The sequence below is a fragment of the Carettochelys insculpta genome, chromosome 4 (assembly GCF_033958435.1).
Source record: "Carettochelys insculpta isolate YL-2023 chromosome 4, ASM3395843v1, whole genome shotgun sequence".
NCBI classification, from domain to species: Eukaryota; Metazoa; Chordata; order Testudines; family Carettochelyidae; genus Carettochelys; species Carettochelys insculpta.
The window spans coordinates 65022762-65041304 of NC_134140.1; the positions used below are offsets into that span (position 1 = coordinate 65022762).

General features: G+C 49.4%; 1 protein-coding gene across 1 annotated transcript; it reads left to right on the plus strand.

Moving 5' to 3' along the window:
• The first annotated feature begins 724 nt into the window (after positions 1–724).
• On the plus strand, positions 725–10929 carry SPATA4 (spermatogenesis associated 4). Its single transcript, XM_074992993.1, has 6 exons — positions 725–1150; positions 1235–1364; positions 2049–2167; positions 3336–3553; positions 7487–7600; positions 10338–10929. The coding sequence occupies exons 1-6, from the start codon at positions 1050–1052 to the stop codon at positions 10427–10429; spliced, it is 774 nt and encodes a 257-aa protein (XP_074849094.1). The 5' UTR covers positions 725–1049; the 3' UTR covers positions 10430–10929.
• Positions 10930–18543: the final 7614 nt, after the last annotated feature.

Genomic DNA, 18543 nt, shown 5'->3' on the forward strand with positions numbered 1-18543 from the left:
TCCAGCTCCCAGTCTGTGCCCTGTCTCACTGAAGGGGACTGAATTTAATTGGTTTAACGGCCATTAAACCAATTAAATTGAGTCCTTTCAGCACTGCAGGGTACTGGGAGCTGCCCCGCTGTGCTTTATGTTGGGGAGTTGGGAGAAGCCACACAGCCACTGAGGAACAGATGGCACACAAGCATGTGGAGCTCCTGGCCTGAGTAAGGTAAGTCACTGGCTTTGGGATGGAGAGGGCTGCAGGGGGTGGGTTAAGCTGCCTGGGTGCGAGCTGGGGCCACGTGGGGGTCAGCTAAATCACTCAGGGAGTCGTCTAGGCCCCGCACGGGGGAGGTGAGTCTAAGCCACGGGGCAGAGGAGGGATAGATGTAATCCTGCAATTCCACCACCCCTTCTTCCTAGAAAAAACGCACTGGAGACGGGGCGCACAGACAGTTTCGCTAATGGCTGCACAATCATTAGCTTTTAACGCAGACTGCGTTACAACCCGCTTCTTAGGGCTTTGGGATATACCGCAAGACAAGGCAGAGCGCCGCAGAGAGGCTGGAGACACCGGACCGGGTCTCGAGGCAAGCGTAACAATAAATCGGACGAACACAGCCGGCCGCGTCCAGCTGCTCTAACGCGCTTTCGCTACCAGCGGGGCAGGAAGCCCCAAGCGGCTGCGCAGGCGTACGGGGCGTTTCACAGGTAAATCGCCGGAGCCGGGGCACGCGACCTGCCGCGCGCGCATTCCCTGGAGCTGCGAGGGGCACGAGCGCCCCCTGGCGTGGGAGCCGCGGCGCGCCTCAGCCACAAGAGCGGTAACCGAACAACTCAGCGTAAAGCGGCGCCAGCTCAAGTTTCTGCGCGGGCGCTATGGCCGGCGGCCCGAAGGCGCGCGGCTGCTGCAGCTGCGCAGGCGCACTCGGGCAATACCGCTCCGGGTTGCCGGTGGGCGGAATCGAACGAGTCTCCGCCTCGGTCGTTGCTTAGCGGCGCTTGCTTGGCAACTAGACGCAGCACCCAGAGGCGGCGGCTCGCAGGGAGCCCTAGCCCCTCGCGCCGCCATGCCGTACTCGCGGCCCGGCAGGCGCACGGGGCTGCCCCGCGCCGTGCTGAGGTGGCTGCAGAGCCTGGACCTGAGCTTCTTCCCTAGGAACTTCCGACAGTAAGGAGGGGTGGGAAGGGGGCGGCGGGAGCCGGGCGCTGCGCCGCCCTCGGCCTTACCGCGCTGGTGGTCGCTGTTCCGCAGGGACTTGTCCAACGGCTACCTCATCGCCGAGATCCTCGCGTGGTACTACCCCGCCGACATCCGCCGCCACGGCTACGTCAACGGCGCCTCGCTGCCCGCCAAGCTCAGCAACTGGTCCCAGCTCTGCCAGGTGAGGGAGCCCCGCCGCGGCGGCGCTGGGGCTTCTCTGCCAACCCTGGGGCCGCGATGGCCGCCCTTCCCCCCCCCCCCCCGTATATTGCTTGGCCGCGGGATTTGCTCCCCGCCCCTCCGGGGATCCCAGAGCTGCGGGGGAGGGGGGGTGAAAGTAACTGCTTACAGGTACTGGCCTATTGCAACCTGGGTCCTCGCCGGGACTCTCAGTATCCCGCTAGCTTTTGCCACATCAGCCAGTTGTTGCCGAGTTAGGTTCCCTCCGCACCTGTTTACTTTCGCCTCTGGTCGCTGCCCTGGTCCAGCCCAGTGACTTGTTCCCCGCTTCCCAGCGGCCGTGCCAATATTGAGGCACCCAAGGTTTCTGATCACTTGAAAGTCTTGGCCTTACAGCTTTTGTATAGTTAACAAATGCAACCCCTAAGTATGTTGGGGAGCGTGGGCCAGTGCTTTTATGAACAAGTTTAAGTTTGTTCTCTTTTTATTTCAGTTGTCACCCATAACTACATAAGATCTTTAACTGCTTTTCATTTTGTTTAAGGGTGAGGGTTTGAGTGGCATAGGGTTGGAAAGGGAGGGAGAGAAAACAAAGGAAAAAAATAAATAAAAAGCATGGAAGGAAGGACTTACGCTACTCAACTCCTAGATACTGAAATGCTCTCTTTTAATTTTTTTGTTACAGTTTTTTTCCAAAAGAAAATTGAAGCCTGTTCAAGAACTGATAGATGGAACCATTCACTGTAAACCAGGAGCTGCAGAAATTTTGGTACAAGACATCTACTCAATGCTCACAAACAGAAGGTGAGTGCTGCTATCTACAGATGTATATTTTGTATTAGATGTACAGTAACATGTTAATGAGTAAATATTACTGAAAACTTTTCAAACCCTTCAAATTTCTGAAGCCTGCCTTGAGGTCAACTGGAGTTTTGCCATTGACTTGGGCAGGGCTGGATCTTATGCCTGCTTCACAAGTACAATAACATTTAAATCCCTAGTGAACCATTGACTACATCACTGTCCTTCTGCTCTGGTTCATTCTTTTAAAAAGCAAAGTTGTTTTGTTGATGGTGAGATACTTAGTGCTGTGTGTTTAAAGCTTGCAAAGCACACAGTATTTCCTAGGATCTCTTTAAAGTGACTATCAGTATGTTTTTAGCCACCCAAAATTGATTCAATAAAACAAAAATAGTATAAAGAGCAAATCAGTTAACAAAAGAGGTAGGGTTTATAATTATAAAACCATAGGTCCCCATACTCTCCTATAACTTTGTCAGTATAAAGGATCTTATGCCCACACAGCTAAACTGGGAGATGTGCAATAGCGAGTGCTGAGTGTTAAGGTACATTTGTATGGACACCCCTTTTTTCTGGTGGATCTCAGGGGTTTATGAGTTGAGTGTTACTCACTGTCCAGCAAGAAATTATTAGAAACTCACTGAGTTGTCTGGTAATCTGGCATCATAGGTTCATATAGACAAATTCTGCTCCCCACTTTGCCCCATAAATCACTCTAGTAGCATACAGAAATCATAAGTGAGCTGCAAGCTTATTTTCCCAGCATAGGATCTGAATAGGGCTGACATTAGTAGCTTTACACTAAACTCCTTTATAGTCCTCACCATAGGGTGTATACTTGAAGTGCTGACTACTGTGCAGTCTATAGGCAGATGTGGGGTGTTTTTTGCATGTGAACAGCTATAGTCCCGTGATTACTTGAGTGAAGTTAATTACATCAGCAGGTGTCTGCATATTCAGTTCCCCCTGTTCTCTTGGTCTCAGGCTGCACCTGTGACTTGAATGTGTCACATACCTGTGAAAAGTAACATGAGAGGAGATGACCCACAGGAAACTCTCCCTTAAGAGTGGTCCACACTTTAAAAAGTTTGAGTAATAATGTGTTGCATTTTTATTAGTAATCATGTATTTGATTTATTAACATTTGCTTTTTTTAACTCCCCCACCCCAGAATTAAAACTATTCAGGATGAGGTTGACTTTACAGACTACTATTACCAGGAGCAGTTACCGATGGTTGCCAGGTCAACAGCTTCAAAGGCTATCAAGAATAACATTAAGCTAACGGAGACAATGATGGAGCCCAACATCAACAAAAATAGACAAAAGGTTAATGCCATCATCAATATGCATATGCAGCAGAGACTGGTAGAGAGAGAAGAGAATCCAAGTGAGTGGTTTGTCAAAGCAAACATAAGGATAGTTTCCCAAGTTCACTGTCCTAGTTTGTTGCCGTATTACTTAAAGTGATTCATCCACATTTTGCCATTCCTTTGCATTAAAAGCTGCTGCTGCCACAATCAGTTCTTTAGATGGCTGAACTCTGAAGCAATGTTTCTGCAGCAGCAAGATCTTAGTACTCTACTGATTTCCTGTTAGTAAAAATAGACAAACAGAGAAGTATTGACGTAAATGTTCACTTAGCATATTATTTTAACTTAATTGGATGGTGGGCTTGGGTAATTGGTTGAGTTGGTCTATAATTCAGAAAGCATGGAAAGCAAAATGCATACTTAAAATTAACTGGGTTGAGTTTTAGCTTCAGCTTGCTTAACTATTCTGTATGACTGCATCTCCACCAGCAAGATCTTTCAAGAAAACCAGGGCTTTTTCAAAAGGTCCTGCAGAGTGTCTACATACAAAATGTGTTCTTTCAAAAGAAAATTGAAAGAATGTGGCTCTTCTTTCAGAAGCATTCTTCCACTCCTGGATCAGGAAGAAACTCCTTTCAAAAGATTCAGTTGGGAAAAAAAGCATGTGTAGATGCTCTGTGGCCCATTTTTTTGAAAGAACAGCCTTCCATGACCCCGGTCACCAGGATCCTGGAAACACCCTGGCCAGTGCCCCCAGAGCTCTGTGCTCCCTGCATCTGGCTTCTTTTTAAAGCTGCAAGGACCCAGAAACCCCATGACAGAAAGCTGAGAGCATGACTAGAGCACAGACACATGCCCAGCAGCATGCCCTCATAGCCAAGAGACAGCCCATGGTGAGCAGCCAGCCCTCGTGTGACTCTCAGGGGAGGCACAGCAAGCAGAGGGGTCCTAGGAGCACTGAGCCAGCAGAGGAGTCCCAGGAGCAAGCCCTAGGCACACAGCAGAGGGTGCCATCCGGGACAGAGCCCAAGCTATGAGACCTGATGGGGCTCTGGCAAGAGGAGGAGGTCCTTCGCACAATCAGGGACAAGAGGAGGAATGCTCCTGCCTACGGCCAGCTGGTCACCAGCCTCTCCACCTGAGCAAGTTCACTCCAAGGTAAAAGAACTGAGGCAGGGATATGTGCGGGCCCAGGATGCTTCCAGGCACTTGGGGACAGGGCTGGCCATCTGGCACTATTACAGGGAGCCCCATGCCCTCCTTGGGCACAAGAGCAGTTCTCTCCTCCTCCCCCACTGTCCACAACTTGGTGGCAGAGGAGCCCCTGGTGGCAGCGAGCAAGGAGGAGCCAGGGCCATCCCCAGACCAGCTGGGAGCCCCCACCCAGGGCTGTCACCTGGAGCCAGAGACTGAGGCCCTGTTTAACAATGATGGGTCAACCAGCGAGACCTTGATGTTTGCCGTCCCACTGGAGTTGTCCATCCGGGTGACCGCCAGCCAGGCATCGCCAGACATCACCGCAGGACCCTCTGGTGAGTGCCCAGCGCATCACACACCCCATGGTGGGGGTGGAGCGTACCCACCCCTGCCATGGCTGGAAGCGGCCAAGACACACAGGTGACAGCCTGATGAGGAGTGCATCCCCAGCATGCGGGCACGCCCATAGGCAACACTCAACACCCACCTCCTTGGACAACACTGTGGGCTGCACATGTGTGAGGGCAGGATCAGGAAAGGCCAGCCTGTGCCCAGCTCACCTGCCACCCATGCAGGGTCCCCTCTGTGGCCACATACCCCCTACTGCCCACTGGCCCATACCCTGGGGGGTGGGTGAGCCCACGATGTTCAGCCCCATTCCCAAGGCACAGTGAAGTCCATGTGCAACAGGGCCCACTGCACACGACATTCATGCCACTGCTCCAGGGACATCCCCATCCCTTGGCCCAGGGCTGAGGGATGCTGCCCATAGGCGGTGGGGGACACGGCACTCAGAACTGGGGCTCCAGGACTGACCCCCTCTTTCTCCCCTTCCATACCTCTAGTTGTGGCATCTGAAGGCCAGGAGAGCCTTGTCCAACTCCTGGACCTGGGAGCCCACCATCACCAGGCAAGAGGGCTGGTCCATCACAACCACCAGTGCACAGGCGGGGCCGCACCTGGAGGGATCATTGCTGCGGCCAGAGTGATGAGGCCACGCCCTGCACGGCTGCCCTCTGGGAGCTGAGCCAGCTGCTCTGGGAGTGGCTGGACCTGACCTGCGCCAACCACGTGGGGAAAGGTGGCACTCACCCTGTGCCATATCTGCAGGGCTCTTGCAGAACAGCCAGTCCCCCCAGCCGGCCTCCCAGCTACCTTCACTGCCCTGCTCCCGCCTGACCTCTCCACTGCCTTGATGTGGGGCCTGGCCGACTGTCTCATGGCCAGAGCAGGACCCGCCATGGCAGTCTCCCCCACCTTCCAGCTGAGGTCGAGCCTGCTGCCCCCTCCACTCCCCCCAGTGTCTCTGCCTCCCTGTGATCCCTGCCCCTGGGGCAGAAGGGGCTCCTGCTGCTTGAGGCCCCTCAGAAGACTGAGACCTCTCAACCCCTGTCCCAAGCCCCTCCATGTCCAGGTTCAGGTGACCCCACTCAAGCCCCCCCATGTATATAGTCCCCTCCCCCTTGTAAATAGTTATTTTTCACATTTGCAAAGTTTGCTTGTTAGTAGTAGTTTCTTTGTTCAATACCCGTGTCCCTCGTTATTGAGGGGATGGGGTGAGGGGTGGATGGGCAAGAGGAGTGTGTGTGTGTGGTGTGTGGGGGGGGTTGGGGACCCCAGGGACAGGTCTCTGCCACTGGAGGAAGTGAAGGGCAGCTGCAGTGGTGGTGGCCAGTCAGCCAGCGGGTCTGGAGCTGCTGTCGGTGCATGGCTTTTGGCTCTGAGCCTCAGAACCATCCATGGGCTCTGACAGCATGGCATGCCTCCGCAGCGTGTGCTTGGAGGGGGTGTTTGCGAGGGACCCTTTAAGGGAGTGGCTGGCCAGGGCTCCTGGAAGGGCCTGTCAGCCCTGCATCCTCATCTGTGGCATTTCCTGGCTCTTTCTTTCGAACGGGGGCCTCGGGTTATGCAGCTGCTGACTTTCGAAAGAGCAGATTGGTTTTTCAATTTCATTTTGTGTGTGGGCACGATCTTTCAAACGAAGATTTTCCAGAAATGATCTTCCAGAAGATCATCTTTCAAAAGATCACTGTAGTGCAGATGTGGCCTATGATTCTTTTTCTGATCTTGGGTGATTTTGCTAAAAGCAGTTGGTTTTCTTGAAAATTGCTGTTTTGAAGCCTTTGCCTTGGTCCTTGTTATGTTATTGTTGTCATGCTAATATCCCTTTTAATGCCTGGTGTTTTCATCTCATAAAAGAATTTATACGTTGCAGCAAGTCACCTCTCAAGTCTCTTTGATAAGCTCTACGGCATTTTATTTTATTTTTTTTGTCTCTCAAGTGACTTTTATGCCTTGTTTCTGTACCCCTTTTCAGTTTTTCAACACTTTTTTTTTAAATGTGGACAATAGAACTTGTTGTAATGCACCAGAATCAGCCTACCCAAAGATATATACAAAGGAGATATTATTTTCCTACGCCAGTCCCTGTTTCCACCTTGATACATCTGAAAAGCTCAGTACTCTCTCTTGCCACAGCTCTTTAAGGTGGGGTGACCATATTTCCCAAAGTGAGAAGGTATTGTGTGGAGCTAACTTAAACCATCTTCTCCACTCCCTGCCTCCACATGTAAGTGTTTACAGATTTAGTGCCTTAAGATCTTAGTTAGCTGTTCTAAGCAACATTTTCCAGGAGAACACTGCTAAAGTTGTGGAAGTACTTTGAGTGGATATAGCACAAATGGGAGCTGCACTCCAGATTGTCAGTATAAAAGACAAGGTCAAAAAGAAAAAACAGCTTTGAGTAATTTTCAGTTGCATGAAGGCTATGATTATGTTGTCTGTAATGAATAACTTTTTATTGTGTTTTGAAGAGCGGTTTAACATTAAACCAAGCTTGGCAGAACGCGCAGTTCGTCATCCACCTGCTTTAGGTCCCTCTGGCAGTGTGATTAACATCCAGAGAGAGAAGCTTTCTTCTGTGTCAAGTAAGCTTTCATTTCAATTTCTTCTATTGAATTGAATTTTTGTTGTTGCTTTACTTTACTTGAATAAGTGGTCTTTTTATTTTGAAACCCATTTACAGGAAACTGTTGGACTTAGAAAATAATGACAGCATTTTCAAAAAGTTGTTCCACTCAGGGGTAACACCTACAGATTCTGCTTACATTTCAGGAGTCAAAATTGCTTCTCTTCCATACCTGAGTAACTTGACTTAATTTTAGAACTTCCTCCATAGGTAGTAGCACAGTCTGAAGGCAGTTCTTTCAGTTGTTTGATGGTAACAGATATTCTTTATACGCTCCCCAACAGACAAATCCTGCAGTTCTTACTCAAATGCCAATAAAGTCAATGTGTATCTTGGCTATCCAGGAACTCTACCAAATGTCTCTGATTGCACAGACAGCCTTTGTATTGATATTCTAAATGCAGACTCTGAACTTTTGAGAATATTGAAGTTTGTCCTTATCAAGCAGAAGTAGCAACTAAGTAATTTTAGCTAGGTAGATGGAAAAGGTTCCAAGACAGTTTGTATGTTCCAGAGCCACAGTGGACCAGCTGTAAAACTGGCCAGAGCTGTGCTAGGGTAGATACTGGTTGGAAGGATGGGCCAGCAGTTAGAACTCTGTCCTAGCACATGGGAGACGAGTGCAATTCCCTTCTGTATGACTTCTGGCAAGTCTCTCTAGGGGCTTGTCTACACTACCACCTTCCTTTGAAGGAATGATGGTAATTAGGGTGTTGGGAGTTTACTAAGGGGACTTCAGCATTGCCCTGGCATTTGGAAGTACCGGCAGGTGAGCCACGGCTAGACGCATGCCAGTACTTTGAAGTGTAAAACTTCCGAGTTGCCGTGGGGGGGGCAGAATTTGCTTAATGAAGTGCTACCTGTGCATGGTGGCATTCCATTAGTAAACTCCCAACACCCTAATTACCATCCTTCCTTCAAAGGAAGCTGGTAGTGTAGACAAGCCCTATGTGTATGGTCCCTGTGTGTGAAAAGGAAAAAAATGGGGGTGGTCATTTTTATAGTTACAGGACCACCACGGCTTTTTTACCTCTCCATTGTCTGAATGCCCCCACTCAGGTGTTGGGCCTTGTGGGAAGTAACTGTGCAAAACACAGCTCTAGGTCAGGTCTTGGGCTACAGTACCCTTTATCAGTCATGCTTACTCCAGTGGGCCCCTTTAAGTGTTGGTAGTATATGCTTGAATTGACCCTGGGAATTCATATAGTAAATATCAGACACGTATTACAATGATGATAGATTATTATACAACACCCTCACTTCTGTCACACTTGTACTTGCCTACTTCCCTGGGATGATAGGATAAATATAGCAGAATAATGGTGTCAAATAATAATAGTAGTGTCTAACTTCTAGAGAACATAGAGAATAGGTCTAGAGAACATGACCTATGAAGGAAGGCTGAGAGAATTGGGCTTGTTTAGTTTGGAAAAGAGAAGATTGAGGGGGGACATGATAGCAGTTTTCAGGTATCTAAAAGGGTGTCATAAGGCAGAGGGAGGGAACTTGTTCTTCCTTGCCTCTGAGGATAGAACGAGAGGCATTGGACTGAAATTGCAGCAGGGGAGGTTCAGGTTGGACATTAGGAAAAAGTTCCTAACTGTCAGGGTGATCAAACACTGGAACGAATTGTCAAGGGAGGTGGTAGAATCTCCATCACTGGAGATATTTAAGAAGAGGTTAGATAGATGGCTTTCAGGGATGGTCTAGAAAGTGCTTGGTCCTGCCGTGGGGGCAGGGGGCTGGACTCGATGGCCTCTCGAGGTCCCTTCCAGTCCTACTCTTCTATGATTCTATATTGCAATTCAGCTGTTCTTTGCAATTTCCACTAAAACTAGGAAGAGGATTGGCACAGTTATCTAGGATGATTTGATGTGGCATCTTGATCATGATACAATAGAAGAGTCCGGGTACAAATGTCCTATGATAGTTTGAGGTATACTGTGGCCTGGTCTTTACAGTTTTTGTAGAGAGTTGTTTTGCCTAGTGGTGTGACTTTGGCAGCTTCTACACTCGCCTCCTCCTGTCAGAGGTGGCATGGTAATGAGCCAATTTGAAGCAGGCTAATGAGGCGCTAACATGCATATTCAGCACCTCATTAGCATAACCGCAGCCACGCACATTTTGAAGTGCAGACTTCTAATTGCAGATTGACAGTGAAGATGGGGCAGCTTCAACATAAGTGCCCCCCTTTGACATTCCCTTACTCTCATCTAGTTTTGTGGAAGTAAGGGAATGTCGAAACGGAGCTTATGTCAAAGCTGCCCCCCTCTATACTGTCAATCTGCAATTAAAAGTCTGCACTTTAAAATTTGCATGGCTGCTAATGAGGTGCTGAATATGCACGTTAGCGCCTCATTATCGTGCCCCCTCCTGAGTGTAGAAGCAGCCTTTTTTTCCCTATCAGGTTAATTAAAATTGTCCAACCTCTAGGGTGGCTGCAATTCTGTCAGAATAATGATTGCTTATATTAATAGAAATAAACAACTTCAGAGCAATGTAATTGCATTGGGGACTGTAAACCAGTTGGTTGTCCCACTATAATTAAATAATACAAAGCTGGTGTGTAAACAAAGTCTGTGTTAGTAGTCAGAGGGAAATTACATTGTATTCAGAATGTTTTTGTAGTTAACTTGTATTTAATAAATCAACAGCAAAATGACATGGTTGCATTATTCACTTGCTACTTTTCTTAGACCTAGGGCTTCCAGACATCAGAAGCAAAACTAGTGTTCAATTCAAAGAAATCCAGGTAAAACAAGCTGACAGATGCTCTTTTACTGTCTAAGTACAGCAGCTCCAAGCACCTAGAGAAAAGGTCTTTCACTGAACACTTTGAAAAAAATATCAGAGGCCTCAACGTTGAAAGCACACAAGATCATCTTTAATTCTTCAAGTATATCCACTGGTTTTAATATCTGCTAAATCGGAGCATTTTTTTCTAGTAAATGCTAAGACAAAATACGTACTAGATAGAATTGTGACAAGCTAACATGTCACTAAACAAAAGTATCTAAAATGTACATCACTGTAGTTTTCCCATGGTTGGACAGCTTCCTTCATTGACTTGCTATGATTGTTGCTTTTACAGTTCCGCTTCCTTCAAGGCTTGATTACTTACTAGATTGAACTGTTGTTAATATTTCAAGTTCTTTATCACTGAAATATTCCTATATAGATTGCAGTGGAACAAGATGAGTAATGACAATGTGGTCAACCTTGTTGAACATTATGATGTGATGAGTTTAATAAACAGTTGTATTTTGTGTCCTTGTATGTCTTGATCTGCTGTACATTGATTTTTACAAGCTTTGAAATAAGTTACCAAAATTAATCTTATCTATATCAAAGTGGGTCATGGGTTTAATTTTCTTCTTATACAAGTGTACAGATCTGAAATGTTCAAAGTAAATATAGTCTGAAGGGAGAGGTTTTAGTGCAACCAACTTTGAAATTATTACATCCAAATTGAAGCAATTTAAAATTTTCTTATTGCAGTGACTGTCCTGGTTATGCTAGTTTTCAGGGTCACATTAATGCTCTACATTTTTAATAGAATCATAGGGCTGGAAGGGATCTCAGGAGGTCATCTAGTCCAGCCCCCTGTTTCAAGCAGGAGCAACCCCCACTAAGTCATGCCAGCCAGGACCTTGTCAAGCTGGGACTTAAAAACCCCGAGGGATGGAGAATCCACCACCTCTCTCGACAATGCATTCCAATGCTTCACCACTCTCCTAGTGAAGTAGTTTTTCCTAATATCTAACTTACACCTCTCCCTCTTTAACTTCAGATCATTACTCCTTGTTCTGCTATCTGACACCACTGAGAACAGTTTCTCACCCTCCTCTTCAGAGCTCCGCTTCAGGAAGTTAGAGGTGATTTATTAGCAGACTTCAAGTCTTCTCTTCTGTAAACTAAACAAGCCCAAATCCCTCAGCCTATCCTCATAGGTCATGTGCTCCAGCCTCTTAATCATTTTTGTTGCCTTCCGCTGAACCTGCTCCAACACATCCACATTCTTTTTATATTGGGGGGGTGGGGACTGGAAACAATATTCCAGATGTGGCTTCACCAGTGGTGAATAGAGAGGAACAACTACTCCTCTAGATCTGCTTGGAATGCTCCTCCTAATGCACCCTAGTATGCCGTTAGCCCTCTTGGCTACAAGGGCACCCTGTTTACTCATATCCAGTGAATCCTTGACAGCTGAAAACTCCCTTGGAAATTATTTTGATATTACATATGTTAAAATCTGTGGAAGGTAAGGCTCTGAATAAGAGTCAGGGGGAACTGATTTAAATATCATGATTTATAGAAAAAAGTAGGACACCTTGTTTTAAAATCTTATATCTTAGTATGTAAATTAGTTTCAGAAAAAAGTTGAAAAATGGTGACTTTTTTTTTTCCCAGCTGTACTAAATTTGGTGCTTTTGTTTTGTTTTTTTGCCTAACCAGAAGGATACACTATATCTACATACATTTAAGTTTACATTTCATACAAAAGGGAGTATTATGGCTATAGTCTGACATCCTGTATAACACACAGCACAGAAATGAGAAGTTACTCACCGTAGTAATGGTGGTTCTTCGAGATGTGTCCCCGTGGGTGCTCCACAATAGGTGTCAGTTTCGCCCGGCGCCGCAGATTGGAAATCTTCCAGCAGTTTCTCCTGGATCTCGCATGCACCGGCGCGCGCCGCTCCCCTGCACGCCCCCGGCCACGTGCGCGATCTGGTCCCCACCAGTTCCTTGACCAACCGCCTCGAATGCTCCTGAAAAACACTAGACAGAGATCCGAAGCGGAGAGGATGGGCAGGTGGTGGAGCACCCACAGGGACACATCTCGAAGAACCACCATTACTACGGTGAGTAACTTCTCTTTCTTCTTCGAGTGGTCCCCATGGGTGCTCCACAACAGGTGACTACCTAGCAGTAACCCAAGAAAGGAGGTGGGTAATCAGTTTATGTGCAGCTTGCCCCCGAGAGGACTGCTGTCGACAGACGGGTATCCTTCTGGAATACCCGACGTAGGGCACAATGCTTGGCGAAGGTGTCGTAGAATGACCAGGTCACCGCCCTACAGATGTCTTTCAACGCGATGCCTTTGAAGAAGGCTGTTGATGCCGCCACCGCCCTGGTGGAGTGAGCCCTGGGCGGGGCCAGCAAAGGGGTCTTTCGAAGCTCGTAGCACATTTTTATACAGGACACGATGTGCTTTGAAATTCTCTGTGAAGAGAGGCCTTCCCCTTTTGACCTGGAAGCGAGAGACACTAGGAGCCTGTCCGTTTTCCGGAAGGACTTGGTTCTGTCTATATAGAAGGCCAATGCCCTCCTCACATCCAGGAGATGCAGGCGTGCCTCCTTGCTGGAGCTGTGAGGCTTCGGGTAAAACGAGGGTAAAACTATTGGTTCGTTAAGATGGAACTCTGAAGAAACTTTTGGAACAAAGGCTGGGTGCAGCCTTAAGGTTACCGCCTCCTTTGAGAATACTGTGCAGGGCGCCGTTGCCATCACTGCTGCGAGCTCACTCACCCTGCGGGGTGACGTAATTGCCAGGAGGAAGGTTGTTTTTATCGTAAGGAGACGTAGGGGAACCGTGGCTAATGGTTCAAAGGGTGGACCCATTAGCGTGCTGAGCACCAAGTCCAGATTCCACGATGGTGGAAGCGGTTTCCAAGGGGGGTACAGGTTTACCAGCCCCTTCAAGAACCTGGTAACGATAGGATGGGCGAATACCGTGGGCCCTTCCTCTGTATGCCGAAAGGCTGATATGGCGGTGAGATGGACTTTGTGAGGATAAAGAAAGCCTGCCCCTCTTGAGGTCCAGTAAGTATTCTAGTATTACCCGTATAGGAGCGTCAAGGGGAGCTAACTGCTTGGCGGAACACCAGGCTGTGAATCGAGTCCATTTCTGTTTGTAAGTCTTCCTGGTGGAGGTCCTTCGGCTACATTCCAGGACTTGTTGTACTTCCTCCGTACATGTGCTCTCTAAGGAGCTGAGCCATGGATTAACCATGCTTGTAGGCGCAGACCCTGAGGGTGCGGGTGCACTATGGACCCCCAAGCCTGTGTGAGTAAGTCCGGCGCCACCGGTAGAGGGAGCGGCGGGCGGTCCGACATGCGCAGAAGCAAGGGAAACCATTGCTGCTGATCCCAAGTTGGGACTCTGAGTATCATGCGAGGTCTCTCCCTTCTGGCTTTCTGCAAGACCTTGTGGATAAGCGCTGTGGGGGGAAAACGCATAAAGTAGGGGCCCCCTCCATGAAATCATGAATGTGTCCCCCAGGGACCCCCGCCCCACTCCTGCCCTGGAGCAGTACTGGGGACACTTCTTGTTGTGCTGTGTGGCAAACAGATTGATCTGGGGAAACCCCCATGTATGAAAAATGGGCCATAGCAGATCGGAGCGGATCTGCCATTCGCGTGTGAGTGCGAAGCGCCTGCTCAGCTGGTCTGCTTTCACGTTGTGAGTGCCCGGCAAGTACGAGGCTTTTAACGTTATGTTGTTGGCGATGCACCAGTTCCACAATTGGACTGCTTCCGCGCACAGGGCACAGGATCGGGCTCCTCCTTGTCGATTTATGTAAAACATAGTGGAGGTATTGTTGGTATTGATCCCGACTACTTTGCCATGAATGTGGTCTCAAAAATGTTTGCAGGCGTTGAACACTGCTCTGAGCTCCAGTATGTTTATGTGCAGTGCCTGTTCCGCAGGGGACCATAGCCCTTGCGTCACCTTGTTGCCGATGTGCGCTCCCCATCCTATGTGGGAGGCGTTGGTAGTAAGAAAAATAGAAATTTGTGGTTGGTGAAAGGGCACCCCTGCTAGCAGGTTCTTGGGGTTTTCCCACCACGCCAGGGATCTGCACACCTCTGTCATGGGCGACACCACCCTGTGGACGGTGTAGGATGCCGGTTTGTAGACGCTTGCCAGCCAATGCTGCAGGCTTCGCATGTGCAATCTGGCATTCTGTACCACAAACGTTGCTGCTGCCATGTGGCCCAGCAGCTGTAAGCACGTTAAGACTGGCACCGTGGGGCTGTATATGATGACTTGCACCAGCTAACTGATGGCGCGGAAGCGGGCGTCGGGTAGGTACACCCTTGCTGTGATAAGTTTATGCGTGCCCCTATGAACTCTATGTCTTGTGTGGGGTCGGTCTTTGACTTCGCGAGGTTGATGACTAGGCCCAGCGAAGAAAACGTGTCCGCTGTGATGCGTACCATGCGTTCGACCTCTGTCTTCGAGGCCCCTTTCAGCAGGCAGTCGTCCAGGTATGGGAAAATAAACACCCCCTGTCTGTGCAGGTAGGCTGACACCACTGCCAGGGTTTTGGTAAAGACTCTGGGGGCTGAGGAGAGGCCGAATGGAAGAACCCTGTACTGGAAGTGTTCCTTGCCGACCATGAAGCAGAGGAAGCACCTGTGTGCCGGGTGGATCGTTATATGAAAGCAAGCATCTTGTAAGTCGAGGGCTGCAAACCAATCTCCATCGTCCAGTGCCGTGAGTATGGAGACGACTGTAATCATCCGAAAGCGTTGCTTGCGCAAGTAGCGGTTGAGGCCCCGAAGATCTAAGATGGGCCTCCAGCCTCCTGTTTTCTTCTCTGTGAGGAAGTAGCGTGAATAAAAACCTTTCCCCTGGAATTGTTCCAGCACTCTTTCCACCGCCCCTATGAACATAAGGTGGTCCACCTCCTGCTTGAGCCTCGCCTCATGGGCAGCGTCCCGGAGGTGAGGCCTGGAGGGAGGCTTCGTCGGTGGGAGCGACTGGAAGGGGATCGCGTAACCCGTGGCTATGATCTCCAGCACCCACTTGTCTGTGGTGAACTTTTGCCATTGGGGGGTGAAACGGTCTGAGGCGATGATGGAATATGAGATGAGAGTGGCATCGAGCGATGGTAGCGATAGTGCAGCCCTCGACATGCCCATCAAACTTGTTGCCTTTGGGCCTGTCCCGAGGGCGTACGGCTTTGTTGAGAACGTCGCCTGGGAGTTCTGTACTGTTGCTGCTGTTGATGGCGCCCTTGGTCGTAGCCCCGTTGATACTGAGCACACTGTGGTTGGTACGGGTAGCGTCTTTGCTGAGGGTAGTATTTTTTCTTCCTATGTGGAGGAGTATAAATACCCAAGGTTCTAAGTGTAGCTCTCGAGTCCTTACTGGAGTGGAGGACCGAGTCGGTTGAGTCTGCAAACAGCTTTTGCGTGTCAAAAGAAAGGTCCACGATCTTCGCCTGTAGGTCCCTCGGGATACCCAATGTCTGGAGCCAGGATTCTCTACGCATGACCACTGCTGTAGCCGTTGAATGTGCTGCCGTATCTGCCACATCCAGGGCAATCTGGACTCCCGTCCGCGATGCTGCGTAGCCCTCTTGCACAATCGCCTTTAACACCGGCTTCTTATCTTCCGGAAGTGAATCCATGAGAGAAGTAAGCCTGGAGTAATTATCAAAATTATGGTTCACTAGGTGTGCCGCATAATTTGCCATTCTCAATAGCCGGGTAGAAGAGGAATATACCTTCCTGCCAAACAGCTCTAGCTTTTTGGCATCTTTATCCGATCCCCCCGATTTGTACTGAGAAGTCTTTGACCTCTGCTGGGACGATTCAACCACCACCGAGTTTGGTTGTGGGTGACTGAAGAGGAACTCCATGCCCTTTGCCAGGACGAAGTACTTCTTATCCGCTCTCTTGTTCGTAGGCGGAACGGAGGCTGGAGTCTGCCATATGATAGTGGCTGACTCCATAATGGCTTCGTCCAGTGGAATAGCAATTTTGGATGAAGCCGGGGGTCTCAAATTTTTCAGGAGTTTGTGATATTTCTCCTGCACTTCTGCCGTTTGAATGCCTTGCGTGAAAGCCACCCTTTTAAACAGCTCCTGAAACTGTTTAAGGTCATCCCGGGGAGAGACATCCCCGGGGGCCATGGCCTCATCTGGGGAGGATGAGGAGGAACCACTAGGGTAAACCTCCCTCAAACTCTCAGGCTCCTGCGGCCGATGATACACTTGCTCGCTGGAGGATTGTGAAGGAAAGTCTCGGGGTTCTAAAATTAACTCCCCTTGAGATAACTGTTTCCATCCCCGATCGGGAGTGTCCATGGGGGTATTGAATGGCCAGGGGGGACCTGCCCCTGGGCGTAGGCCTGGGGTGTCTGTGTCCAGCATGATAAGAACGACCATGGCAGCACGGGCAAGGGTCCGGGGATGGAGACCTAGACCACTCTCGGGGTGTGTACCCCTGATATCTGGGAGAGCGAGACCTCCGCGACAACACAGATAGCGGTGAAACTAGTTTGTGATAGTACTCCAGGGGATCCAATCCCAGAAAAGGTGAAGGTGGTCCAAGCCATGGTGACATTGGTTGGAGGAACGGAGAAGGAGGTTCTGGATAGGCCGGGGGAGACCCAGGCCTTTTGGGCGGCATGTGTAGCACAGGAGGAGGGCTTGTTGCTAGTAGCAGCGCAGCCCTGTCTGGAGAAGGGTTGCGGTGCCGGGCTTTTGATTTTGCCTTGCCCCTCCCCTACGGGGCTGGCACTGCCCCCTCCCGCACCGGAGATCTCGGCCCTGCTGTCGTCGCTGCGCTCGGCACACTCAGCTGCGGTGCCGCGCGGGTAAATTCCTCAGGTGCCTGCAGGCTCCGTGCTGGCGGCCCTGCACCGTTGGTGACGCAGGGGTCGGTGCCACCAGTTCCGGCGCTTGCCTGGCTGACGCTTTAGGCGCCGCGTGTGCCGGCTGTTGTGTAACCAGAGGCTCAGCTTCTGCCACGTGCGCTGCCGCTTGCCTGAGTATGCGGCTGGGGGCTGTGTGCTCCGCCCATCCCGCTCGCTGAAACCGCCGGCAAGGATTGAGCTGGGGAGAGCTTCCTCCGTTTCTGCACTGAGGGAGTCAAAGAAGCTGCCTTCCTCTTATGTAACCCAGAGGGCCCTTCTGGGTGAGGCTTCTCCGGCAAGTCTGGCTGGAGGGCCTTGTCAAACGAGCATTTTAAGACGCATTTCTCTGTCTTTCCTGGCCCTGCCTGTGAGCTTAGCACAGTGAGAACACTTCTGGGTAACGTGATTCCCCCAGGCATCGGATACATTCACTATGCCCATCAGAGGCCGGCATAGCTTCACGGCAAGACTCACACTTTTTAAAACCTGAAGAGGCCATCGCGGTGAGTCTTTTACTGTTAATAGGGTACTTAGCACTTAATCCGTGCCTGTTTACCCGAATCGCGGTCACTGGCCTGCGGGGCAGCGGGCGGCCTACTGGCCTTCATGTCCACTCTTCTTCTCCGCTCCTCTCTCTCTTTTTATTATATATATTTTTTTTTGATATTCTCTTTGTCCTTTTTTTTTAAACCGGAAAAAAACAACAATTTACGCATAGAAACACTATCTAATCTGACTCTGGCCATAGCCTGAGCGGATTCCGTCTGCAGTCGATGGCGGTTGAGAAGGAACTGGCGGGGACCGGATTGCGCACGTGGCTGGGAGCACGCAGGGGAGCGGTGTGCGCCGGCGCATGCGCGATCCAGGAGAAACTGCTGGAAGATTTCTGATCTGCGGCGCCGGGCGAGCCCGACGCCTATTGTGGAGCACCCACAGGGACCACTCGAAGAAGAATTTACAATTATTCACATGCTTAATTTTTACATTTTTTTTAAATGATTAAAATCATCTAATATGAAAAATGCATAGTAGGTGATTAATGTGCTATTTGTTTTGCATCAAATTGTACTTCAATGGAAATTCAAATTAATTCAAAATACATTTTTTAATGAAATTCAACTACCTTTAATGTGCTAAATTGATAAACTTATCAGAAATATTTTGCATTTAAAGCTGTCTGGCTTAGTGAACAAAGAGAAACATTTGTTAACGAGTTTAATTGTGTCTGGTAAACATCTTTCAAAAATTTA

Excerpts from the sequence above, each read along its gene's own strand:
- SPATA4 (XM_074992993.1), top strand. The coding sequence starts at position 1,050 with ATGCCGTACTCGCGGCCCGGCAGGCGCACGGGGCTGCCCCGCGCCGTG. Across the intron at positions 1,365-2,048 it reads ACTGGTCCCAGCTCTGCCAG|TTTTTTTCCAAAAGAAAATT; the intron begins GTGAGGGAGCCC and ends TTTTTGTTACAG. Across the intron at positions 7,601-10,337 it reads GAAGCTTTCTTCTGTGTCAA|ACCTAGGGCTTCCAGACATC; the intron begins GTAAGCTTTCAT and ends TACTTTTCTTAG.